At 40.7% G+C, this 12,245-nt stretch overlaps 1 protein-coding gene across 16 annotated transcripts in view; it reads left to right on the forward strand.

Moving 5' to 3' along the window:
* TTC3 (tetratricopeptide repeat domain 3) overlaps positions 1-12,245 on the forward strand; it is a 143,304-nt gene that overhangs the window by 59,890 nt on the left and 71,169 nt on the right. For 15 of the 16 annotated variants that reach the window (XR_010600151.1, XM_065590367.1, XM_065590376.1 and 12 more), the window contains 2 exons: positions 1,436-1,493; positions 11,514-11,574. Coding sequence is in view for 15 of the 16 variants with exons in the window: in XM_065590367.1 (XP_065446439.1) it covers positions 1,436-1,493; positions 11,514-11,574 (119 nt within the window). In the remaining variant the exon portion in view is untranslated. Of the gene's footprint in view, positions 1-1,435; positions 1,494-1,516; positions 8,940-11,513; positions 11,575-12,245 lie in introns of those variants that run through there. The other variant, XM_065590448.1, reaches the window with a different exon arrangement.

Below are 12,245 nucleotides of genomic sequence, written 5' to 3' on the forward strand. Positions count from 1 at the left end.
GACAGCCCTGAAGATCTGAGCTACCAAAAGTAGGGTGGTGTGATATCTGCCAAATTGGTGACAAAATTAGAATTTAACTAAATATCTTCTTCCCGATACATTGTGATTGGATGTAGCTCATGTGGGCATTTAGCTGAAATACGGTACTAATAAAGCAAACCATGTAAGGTAGAAGCTTGTGTTGTGCTATTGTTTTAGATTGCCCATAAGTATTCTGCGTGTTTCATTGACCGAGGCAAGTCCCAGTTGCTACCTTAAAGAGACTGCTGTCTAAATTTTAGATGTGACATAGCAAGTGGGAGTGCCAAATGGTAGGGAGTGATGAGAAAGAGGACAAAGGTTACAGTAGTGCAATAATGCAACTGTGCTGCTTATGCAATGTGCACACAATGGTCTGTCCATCTAGCTTTTTAATTAAAAAAAAATTGGTATTAATTATTCACTTATTGTTGGAATAGAAGAAATAGTATTTAGATGAGTGAGGTTAATTGCCTGGCAGACAACAGTAAGGAAAGCATGACAAAGAAAGTCACAGAGATACTTGTGGGAGAAACAGATGAACAGGGCTTTGAGGCTGGTTCACTGGTAGAGTGGATGGGGGTTACGATATTGGAACAAATATTTAGGTCCTGACCCTGCAAACTCTTTCATATGGATTGACTGTATAGATATGTGGAGCCCCCTGGACATTAGTGGGTTTGTTCCCACACAGAACAGCTTGTAGGACTGATGCCTTAGTTAACTATCTATGCTCTAACGCGAGGTGGCCAACCTGTGGCTCCAGAGCCGCATGTGGCTCTTCAGAAGTTAATATGCGGCTCCTTCCATAGGCACTGGCTCTGGGGCTGGAGCTATAGCACCAACTTTCCAATGCTCACTGTTCAACCCCTGCCTCTGCCACAGGCCCTGTTCCCACTTCTCCCCTTCCCCCAAGGCCCTGCCTCTTCCAGCCCTGTTCCCCGAGCCTGCCACACCTCACTCTTCTCCTCACCCCCCAGAGCCTCCTGCGTGAGGCACAGGGAGGGAGGGGAGGCACTGATCCACAGGGCGGCTGGCAGGCGGGGCGGGGGAGCTGATGGGGACTGCTGACATAATACTGTGGCTCTTTGGCAATGTAGATTGGCAAATTCTGGCTCCTTCTCAGGTGCAGGTTGGCCACCCCTGCTCTAATGTATTTATAGTGAATGAGAACATAAGTGAGTTACTTTTACTCACCAAAGTCGATCTCTTCTAATTTTACTTTTTTTTTTTTAAAGAAATTTGTCCCTATTCTAGTGCTTTTAACTGTTGATACCATATCCTATTTTTAATATTTTATTTCTTCAGATAATACTTAGTTATCTGTAGCGTAAACATAGTTCTAATATGTCATTGGAACTTAATATTTATCCAATATGTTTTCTGTGAAAAATCTAGCTTGTTTATTTGTTGTTAGGTGACTACTGATGCTATAAGTGCAAGAAATAAAGACTGGTCTTCAGTGCTTCCATCAGGTGAGTTAATTTTTAATTGCCTGAGTTAGCTCTAAAAGTAATGGAAATTTATGAGGGTGTGGTTTTTTTTCTCCCCCCCCCCCCCCCTAAATAACTGTGCCACAGTCAAGCAGACTTGAAAATACTGTATATCTAAATCTCAGTAAACTGTCATTTGTTTTATATTTTTCCCCATTAATTGTCATACTGCTCTTCTTATCCAGCTGTCCCGTTCCTGTTTTATTCATCCATTGTTATTTAAATCTTACTCATCAGTATGCATTTGGAATTGAAAGTGGAACTAAACAGACCAACGTAAATGAGTCAGGCAAGAGCAGCAGGTTAGACTATCCCTTTGGACAGGAGATGGATCACTTGGTGATTACCTGTTCTGTTCATTCCTTCTGAAGCAGTGGTTCTCAACCTTTCCAGACTACTGTACCTCTTTCAGAAGTCTGATATGTCTTGTGTACTCTGAAGTTTCACCTCACTTAAAAACTACTTGCTTACAAAATCAGACATAAAAATACAAAAGTGTCACAGCACACAATTACCAAAAAATTGCTTACTGTCTCATTTTTACTATATAATTATAAAATACATCAATTGGAATATAAATGCTGTACTCACATTTTAGTGTATAGTATATAGAGCAATATAAACAAGTCATTGTATGAAATTTTAGTTTGTACTGACTTCAGTAGTGCTTTTTCTGTAGCCTGTAGTTGTAAAACTAGAAAATATCTAGATGAGTTGACGTACCCTCTGGAAGACCTCTGCGTACCCCTACGGGTACCAAGTTTACCTTGGTTGAGAACCACTGCTCTGAAAAACCTGGCATTGGCCACTGCTGGAAGACAGGATATTGGGCTAGATGAACCTTTGGTCTGACCTAGTACAGCTGCTGTTATGTTTGGTCCAAGATTAGAATGCACCTTTTTCTTAGCGTGCATGTATAACTTTTAAGATACATAATGATTTCAAGACGCATAGTTTACTAATCAGTACCAAAATCAAAGCCCAACATATTTAAAAAAAAAAAAATTGTAATTGGGGAGAAGAAGCACTTTAAGCTGTAGTGGTTTCCATGCACACCCCCCCCCAACCCCTTAGTTGTTTTTGAGTTTAGACAATATAAAAAAGTATAATGCAATTCAGTGTTTTATGTGGCAAGTAAATGTAAACACTGAGGTATAGCTCCACTAAACTCTTTTGTTTTCTTTCTTTTTTTCTTCTGTATATTGGAATGAGGCAGGTTACTAAACGAAGAGTAGTGTCAGAATAAAGACACTGCATATAGGTGGAGGAAAAAGTAGAAATTGAGGAATAAAGGATGTTTTGAGGAAATCTGGCTTCCATTTGGAGTAAATTAGAAGTTAAACAATCAAGGGATAGTGTGTAGAGAGCACATAGTTCTCTAGCTACTGACCCCATCCACACTAGCAGTCACTATCCATTCCTTATAGATTCCATAAGTTTTTGGATAAGAACTTGAGTTTCTTGCACACACAAAAATCAAACAAAAAAATCTCTTTATAGAGGATCATCCCCATCGCAGGGGCGTGTATGGGTGGGACTTCTGTTTCTGTGCCAAAGATGAAGATTTTAAGAGTTATGTAATTGTCCTCTTCAAAAAGAGTCTGCTTTTCCTAAATGTAGTTAAGTGTTGATATTTCCTGGTAACAGTTGTAAGTGGTTGAGGAGGCATGAGAGTTACCCTTTGCAATCAGAGTTTGTTCTTGTTTAAAATGGTTATATAGAATTACAAACATTTCTGGTTGCTGAGTGAAGAGTATGTTTACAATATGAGGGCTTGTTCCTGCAAGGCACTGGGCCCTCTAGCCCGACCAAGCAAAAGTTAAATACATGCTTCTTCTTTAAGTAGTGTCCCTAGGTATGCTCCATTATAGGTGTGCCCAGCTCCTCGCCCGCTTCTTCCCTCTCAGTTCCTTCTCAATCACTCCGTTCACGGATCATTAACGCTCCATGGATTTGCAAATTTAGCTTCACTTGAAGCTTTTTTTTCTTTAAGTACTTTCGGTTTTCCAGTTCGCCCTGCCAAAAAAAAGACAAAGAAAAAGAAGAAAAAGAAAAGAAGAAAGGGTTTGCCTCCCACCAATCCTGGGACCTCCTGGACAAGGTTATGCCTGGCTCTCCAGGCTTCAAGAAGTGTCTGACCTGCAAGGAATCCATCCTGGTAACAGAGGGGCACTTGCAGTGCATTTGCTGCTTGGGGGAACAGCACAATCCACAAAGGAGTGGTTTATGCCAGCAGCTAAAACCCAAGTCCAGAAAGGACAGAGAATTGAAGCTTAAATTCCTACTCACGGAGTCAGCCCTTCAACCGACTGCAACCTTTTATGCCGAAGGCAGGTGATTCCCAGGAGACGAGCCACTCATTCAAGACCTTTAAGAAAAGATCTGAGTCTCCACAGAGAGCGCAGATTGAGCTGTAAATGTTCCCCGGCTCCATCCTTCTCATCGGTACTATCTGCACCAAAGCTGAATAGATCGACTACTCAGGGCTCAGAAGGTACTGAGCCGACAGAGCAAGTTGGTCAGCCCAAAGACCCGATAGGCATGGGCAAGGAAGCTCCGTTACCAAGAGGGGTGAAAACCATAAAAAAATCCACCATGGGGAAGGCCACGTCGTCATATCAACGGCACCGTGCACGTTGCATGTGGCACAGGCGGACTATTTGGTCAGGCCCACATTGCTGTCTCGGTCAGTACAAGCCAATCCGCAACGACAGCTACTGGCACCAACGCTCTCTGCACCGACAGAATTCTGGTGTGCATCTCTGGCCTCTCCATATCTGATGTTCTGGACTCCCCCATACTCAGCACCAGAGCCCTGGTACTGAGCTCCCCCAGGGCATTGGAATCGATGGCCTCTCTGTGCCGTGCACTGCCCTTCTCCTTAGAGGGGTTGAAGAGTGAGCAGAGGACCTGGTTTCCCAACGTTCCTCATACCTGCCATACGGGCCTCAACTCCAGCATGGGCAACAGGTATACCGCCTGCCAACCCCTCAACCTCCATAGTATGGGCATCCCTGGTATCAGCTGTCAGCCAGCTACCCCCAGTGGCCATACTGGGACCAGCCCAGAGACAGAAAATCTCCAGGGTCCCCAGTGTGATACCCTCCTTCAGCGACAGCATCAAGGACCACGGAACCTCCCATACAACTGATGGAGGAAATCGAGCCTTCAGGCAGAAAGAGAGGGCACCCTTCAAGCCTGTATATCGTTCTCCTCGCCTGATGAGGCAGTGATGCCTCCTCCGCTATCCATGGTGGATGATTTCAAGTCATTTCAGGATTGGCCCAGAGGGTTGCAGAAGCCCTACAAATTCAACTACACAAGGTGACTGAACACCACCACAAACTGGTAGATATTCTACATGCCTCCACCTCTGCCAGAGTGAGCTCCCTGTGAATGAGGTGCTTCCATACCCTGCCAGAATCGTATGGCAGACCCCAGCCTCCGCCTTGCCAATCTGTAAGTGGGTAGATGAAAAGTACTAGGCTGGCAAAGGGCACAGAGTTTGTTTTCTCACCTGCCTCCGAACTCTGTTATAGTGGACTCAGTTAGTTCTAGGGGCCGCCAATACCAATCTAGGCCCACTCCATCTGAGCGGGATGGAAAATACTTAGACCTGTTCAGCAGGAAAGCGTACTCATCTGCCTCTCTGCAGTTCCGGGTGGCTAACTACCAGGCTTTATTGGCCAAGTACTATCAGAATTATGGGAAGTTAAATTCTTTTATTGATCAGCTGTCAGATTCTCATAAAGACCAATTCTCGGCCATAATCAGCGAGGGTCAGCTGGTAGCGAAGATGTCCCTCCAATCCGCTCTAGATGCGGCAAGTATGGGCAACATGCTTGATTTCCACTGCAGTGGTTATGAGAAGGGCTTTGTGTCTGCAGTCATCAGGTTTCCCCATAGAGGTCCAGGTGACAGTGGAGGACCTCTCCTGTGAGGGAATGAAGCTGTTCGCTGAGAAGACAGATGCATCCCTTCACACACTGAAGGATTCTTCGGTGATCCTCCGCTCATTAGGAATTTACACTCCAGCCTACAAAAGGAAGCATAGCCCTCAACCACAATTTAAGCCCTTTTCATTGCAATATATGCCTCAACGGCAATCTCAGAGGCCCTATGAACGTCAAAGGAAGAGGTTTCCTAAGCGGAAGCAGTCGGGACCTCAAACTACTTTGTCACAGCCATCAATATCAAAATGGTAGTTTTGACGGGTTGATTGAGGTCCCCGTAGAACACTCTCTATTACTACACACTGGGAGATTCCTCTCCTCCTTTCAGAGATCGCCTCTCCCCAGTCCGCAGCCCCTGGGAATGGATAACTTCCGACAAGTGGGTGTTTGAAATCATCCAGAATGGATATGCAATCCACTTCTCCCTTCCCCATCCCTCTTCAGGAACCCTTCTCACAAGAGTCTACTACACCAAGAGGTGAACCATGTGAGCTGTAGAGCCTCTACCCATGCATCTCAGGGGCAAAGGCTTCTACTCTCGCTACTTCCCGATACCAAAGAGAAAGGGAGATTGGAGACCGCATAGAAAGGGGCGTGTACCTCAACGGTCATATAGTACAGGGCCAATGGTCCCCAGCAGAGACATGCCTTCACATGAATCTGCTTGAGCTCAGAGAGGTCAGAAACTCGTACATCCATTTCCTTCTGCTGATCAAGGACATGCATACAAAGGTCATGATGGACAATATGACCTGTATGTACTACATAAACTGATGGGGAGGCGCTTGGTCTCACTCCCTGTATATGGAAGCACTGAAGTTAATGGAACTGGTGCATTTAAAAAAACATTCTGATATCAGCAGCCTATCTACCAGGAATACACAACACGACGGCCAATAGTCTCAGCCAAAATTCCTGCACAACCATGAATAGGAAATAGAGGTGACAACCCTACACAACATTTTTCAGCAGTGGGGTACGCCAGTAATAGACTTGTGACTCCCCAGAACAAGAAATGTCCCCAGTACTGCTCCAGAGAGGGGATTGGGCATCATTCTTTGGGAAATGCATTTCTCCTTCCTTGGGATGAAGGCCTCCTGTATGCCTTTTCCCCCATTTCCTCTATTGATGGAAGGTCCTGTTGAAGGTAAAGGACAAGGTGAACATCATTCTGAACGCCCGTACTTGACCCAGGTACACTGGGTATCCTTACCTGTCGCCCCTGGCAGTTTGTCGACCAATGAGCCTTCCGGTCACTCCTCACCTCTTGTCGCAGAAAGAGGGGTGAACTCTCCATCCCAACTTGCGGACCCTGCGACTCAAAGTATGGCTCCTTCATGGTTCCAGCACATAGAGGCATCTTGCTCTGAGGAGGTAAAAGAGGTGCTATAGCACAGTAGAAAGGGCGCTACTCATTGCACCTACCTCCAGAAGTGGAAGATGTTTCAGATCTGTTGCCAATCCAGAGGCATCACCCCTGCTAGGTCTACTCTGCCATTTGTATTAGACTACCTATTATCCTTAAAGAAATCAGGCCTTTCTATTAGCTCACGGAAGGTCAATCTAGTGGCAATTGCAACCTTTCACAAACAGGAAGAAGGCTACTTCTTCTCCCACCCAACTATGAAGAGGTGTCTCAAAGGCATAGCGAACATCTTCCCGCAACCTAAACACCCCCATTCCTCAATCTAGTTTTAAAAGGCTAGACCACTGTTTGAACCTATGGCCATTTGCTCACTAACTCACCTCTCCATGAAGACAGTGTTCCTTATCGCCATCACTTCGGCCAGAAGGATAGGGGAAATAGGGGGCTGATGGTGTAGAAATGGATCTTTATTGGCTCACGGCTGGCAGATTGTTACCGGTACCAGTGAAAATTCGGATACAATTTGCTGAATGCAAAGCAATTTGAGAGAACCCCACAAGCAGTAAAAGGTTATACAATACATCTTCTTAATAAGCCTCAATTCTCCAAGCATAAACCCTCAGTAACTATATTGGCCCAATGAACCCCTTATTTCTGGCCTCACCCTGGAGCCCGCACCCCATTTAGAGCCTTCAACCCCTCCCACACCCCAACCGCCTGTCCCAGCCCAGTGAAAGTGAGCGAGGGTAGGGGAGAACGAGGCACTGAGAGAGGGGGAATGTAGTGAGTGGGGCCTCAGAGAAGGGGCAGGGTAGGGAAGGGACAGGGCTATGGTGTTCGGTTTTGTGCCAATAGAAAGTTGGCAACTCTACTCAGGAGTCACCTACAGTGGAACACCCATAGGGACACACATCTCAAAGAACCATCATTACTGCACTAGGTGAGTAATTTCTTAAGTGCTTAAGCACAAAAGTAGTCCTGTTGAAACTACACATGCTTAAATGCTTCTGCTGAATTGGAGCCAGAGTAAAGAGCACCATGCAAGACTGAACCCTAAAACCAGAAGTGGATACAACACCAAACAATACATGACAGAACAGGAAGTGTTGAAGAGTGATCTGGTAGTATGAATGATTCACAGGACAATTAAGCATATATATATATATATATATATGTAAAGTACTAGGAAGAAAGAAGGTATTTTTGAAGCCAGAAAAGGTAGGAAGGGACAAGTCTAGACAAATTTTGGAGTAGTGAAGAGATGTGATGTAGTAGGATTATAGGGAAGAGATGTTAGCTGGCATAGAATTGTGAAGTATTGCAAAGACTTAATGCCGAAAGATCCTATAAGGCAGTAAAGAGATCTATGAAGGGAGAAAATCATGGTCAGGAGGAAAATAATATTGACAGCTGTATTTGGATAGGCTGGAGGGGCAAAATCTGAATATCAAGAAGGCTAAAGAGGCTTTTGTAATAGCTGAGGCAAGAGAGGCCCAAGGCATGAACCTGGGTGCTGTTGAGAGAAAAGGTTAATCCATTTTAGAGATGGTGCAGAAGAAATAATGGGGTCTAGTGAAGGATTGAGTGTTTAGGGGAGAGAACATACTAAGGCTAAGCAGGTAATAGGGCTGTGAATTGCTGTTCCTTAATATGAATTTCTTAGAAAATGTGCCTAGCTTTTCATTCTGTTCTCTTTAGAGTTTTTAGGGGTTTTTTTGTTTGTTTTTTGTTTTCCTTGTAAGTGTCTATAGTACAAGATATTCTTTGTGTTCATACTGATTTTGGAGGAAATATTTAGCTTGGCCTTGATTTGGCAGAAGGAGTTATGCTGTGCATGTCTAGTTACAGATTTTAGGTGGGTGGAGGGAGTGAGTATTCTTTTCCGGGTTCTTTGTTCAGTGAAGGGCTGTGGCTTGTGGGAGATTTTATATAGGACCCTGGTGCCTCCATTTCTTTTTAATTTGCATTTGGCTTCTTTTCCTTTCAGTGTTGTTTACATGTATTTTTTTGAGTGTGTTTGTCTTTCTGTAGTATATTTTTGTTCATTCCTAATGGCACTCCCTGTCAGAGTTAGTGTTACTTCTGGTAAAGCTTTAAAGTGTTTCAGGGGTAAGTGCTTTTCATTTACATTTGAATATGTTCTCCTATGGGTATGTTAAATAAACTTCAGAAGAGGTTTTTTTTGTAGTTTTGTATTTTAAGAGCAAATTGAGATTATAAGTAAGTATTAATGCTCTCAGATAAGCAGTGCTTGATCTGGATGATCAGTGGAAGAGGAGGCTTATATTACACAACGGAGCAAGTCATTTTCCTTTTAATTGTTGTCTTTTATATTTTAAATATGAAATGCATTGAAGATAAAATAGAATCCTATCAATTGGAATGTTTTCCTTTTTTGGACTTAAGTTTGTGTTGCACTTAATTTTGTGGTGTTCTTTTCTATGTATGCTCTTTAAACATTAGAAGAAGATGGGTCATTACAAACTAATTAGGCAATTAGCAGGACAAAGGTACAAAAACTGTTTTAATGGGGTTTTGGTTATGTTTTTTAATGTTTGTTTGCATGCAATATCAGTTCCTTAAAAGAACACTCCAGTGTAATAATGAAAAGAGAATTTACTCTGTACATTTAAATGCTAAAATGAGGATATACATAAAACACTAACACGGCTGCTACTCTGAAATAAAAGTGTTTCAGACAGGCTCTCACTTGCTAGTTTCCCACAGGCTACAAGTATGAGGAAACTATTGTGCATTATTATTTGTAAGTGTCACCTTCAGTAAATATTTGAACCTGCACAGTGCAGAGCTCCCACAGACATCTTAACTTTAGGCTCCTATTTTTTAAAAGGTTTTGGTTTGTTTATTCTGAAGTTCATAATTATTTTATTAATATATTGAAAGTCTAAGTAACTTTTCATTGTTAACACTGAGGTAATTTTTGTTTTGAAGTAACAAAGATTTTATACCACTAAGAAGTTGATAATAAAAATATTAGTCCCTGATGCTACAGACACTTATGCATATGTTTTAACTTTTAAGTACATAAATAGTCCCATGGGACTATTCATGTGAATGCAGTGGTGTACCTATTTAAGTATTTGCAGAACCACAGTCTTAATTTTCATATGTTGTTTTTTTATCTATAGCACTTTTAGTAAATTCATATAAAAGATGCCACTAATGTATAATATATTCATTATACATTTTCATCTAAAGTTGCAGTAGCACATATTTTCAAATTAGTTTTACAGCGCCTCAGCCTAATTTAAATCGGTGATTTTAAAAAAATCCTCCTGGAGTACTTCAGTGAATCAGAATAAAGTATATCCTTGCATTTGCTAAGCCTTTTATCCAGTTGTGAACGATTAGCTTTCTTTGAGAAAACCCTGGTTTTCATAACTTAGCATGTCATGAAGAACTCTGGCAAAATCCAGCACTCACCAAATCTATAACTGAACATTGTCAACTATTAATTGTCTATTTAGGAGTCCCAAAACATCATTTTGCTTACACAGATAATCAGAACTTCTGATCATGGACTGGTGAAAGGTTGAGCAGCAAAATAATTGACTGTCTCATAAAGTTTTCATTTAAAACCTACTAAACATTCAAAACAAAAATAAAAATATGATAAACATTGAATTTTGATTTAATTATAAACACACATTCAAACATCCAATCTTACATTTCATTTCCTTCATCTCCAGGCAAGAAAGTGAGCAAAAATCCTTTTCGAGTCAGTGATTTCACTTCTTATTTTCAGCAGACCAGAATAGAAATCAAAATACTTTCAAAAGTTTTTCTTCATTTTGTTGCATTTTCATTATGTTGTGCTTTTACCTCTAGCATTTGTACTAAATTAATATAAAAATGCCACTAATATATAATATATTCATTATCCATTTTACAATTATTTTAAAGTTATAGCTTTAAATTATCACAGGAACCAACCCATTGAGTAATCATCACAATATTAAGATATGTGAAGTACTAGAATTAATTACTGGAGTTTACTTCAATCACTTACCTGCCTGATATGATGTAATAGAGAGGAAGAAACTTTGTCATGAATTCTCCTCGCCTATAGAACATTACAGCATGGACTGGCATAGGTAGAGAAAATGATTTATTTAGATTGGGTATACTCGAGTGTTTATTCTCTCAATTTCTTTCCCCTCTCAATGTAAAGCCAAAAAGAACTGTATAAGTCTGTTCAGCAAGGTATTCTTTAAGTATTGTGGCTAAATACAGCAAATTGAAATTATAATATGTTACTATAAGGCTCATATTGATATTTTAATCCTTTAAAAATTAGACCATGTCAACTGGAATTTTTCAAAATGAAATAATTTTTAGCTTGTTGCTGATATAACCTCTTTATAATATGTGATTGTTACAATTGTTTAAAGAAACTTTTTTTTAAAGGGGTTTTCTTCTTAATTATAAGGGACTTCTAGCAAGGGAGAAATTGTACACAAAGTGGTGGTAAACTTCCAAAGTAAACAAATTGGATAAAGAAAGAAGTGATATTTTTATTAACTTCTTTCAGTTACATTAATCTGAGATATTTGTAACTGCTGGAGGTAAAAAAATTTCAGACAAAGTGTGATTTTTCGAGTTGGTGTCCTTTTAAGTGAATGTTTTATTCAGTTGGTTCAAAATGATATTTTTATGCAACAGGAGAGAATCACCAAAATAAAGGAAAACTAAAGAACAAAACCAGTGATTCTGAAAAGACGAGGTAAGAAGTAGATATTTTATCATTTTAGTAACTTTACATGGTGAAAATCTTTGGAAGAACATTAATGAAACTTTCACTGTTCCTATTTTTATATATTCTTGAAAGGACAAATTTTTACACGAGGGAAGGCATTCAGATATATTGGATAAAAAACTCTCATTGACATGTTGGAGACTTCAGCATTGTGTGCACTCCTTGCTAATAAATAAGCTGTTCATATTTTTTTTTAAAGTAGTTGACCAGCAATGGTGGTTCTCACCTTGTTTTCATTCTGTGTAGAAGTCTGTAAATAGTGAATTTGACATCACAGTTGTTTCAGTAGCAGTAGATGGTTGTCATAAGCACAAGTTTATGATTTCCTTGAAGCTCCAAGAAGAAGAAGAAACTAAGCTGTAGAAAGAAGAGCCATGATTAAAAATTAGATCTTCAATGACAAAAGGAACCCAGAAAAACAGGACCATATAAATATTATGTAAATGTTCTCACTGCTAAATTTGCTCAACTTTTCTCCTTCAATGGTTTTTCTGTAGTAGTCTTATAATAAGTATCTAAAATCATGTCCCAACAATTATTCATTAACATTTGTAAGTAAGTGAATGCTCTAAATGAGTTTGCTACCTCACAAATAGGGTTGCCAACTTTCTAATTGCACAAAATTAAACACCCTTGCC

The sequence above is a fragment of the Chrysemys picta genome, chromosome 1, assembly GCF_011386835.1.
Source record: "Chrysemys picta bellii isolate R12L10 chromosome 1, ASM1138683v2, whole genome shotgun sequence".
In the NCBI taxonomy this organism is placed as follows: Eukaryota; Metazoa; Chordata; order Testudines; family Emydidae; genus Chrysemys; species Chrysemys picta.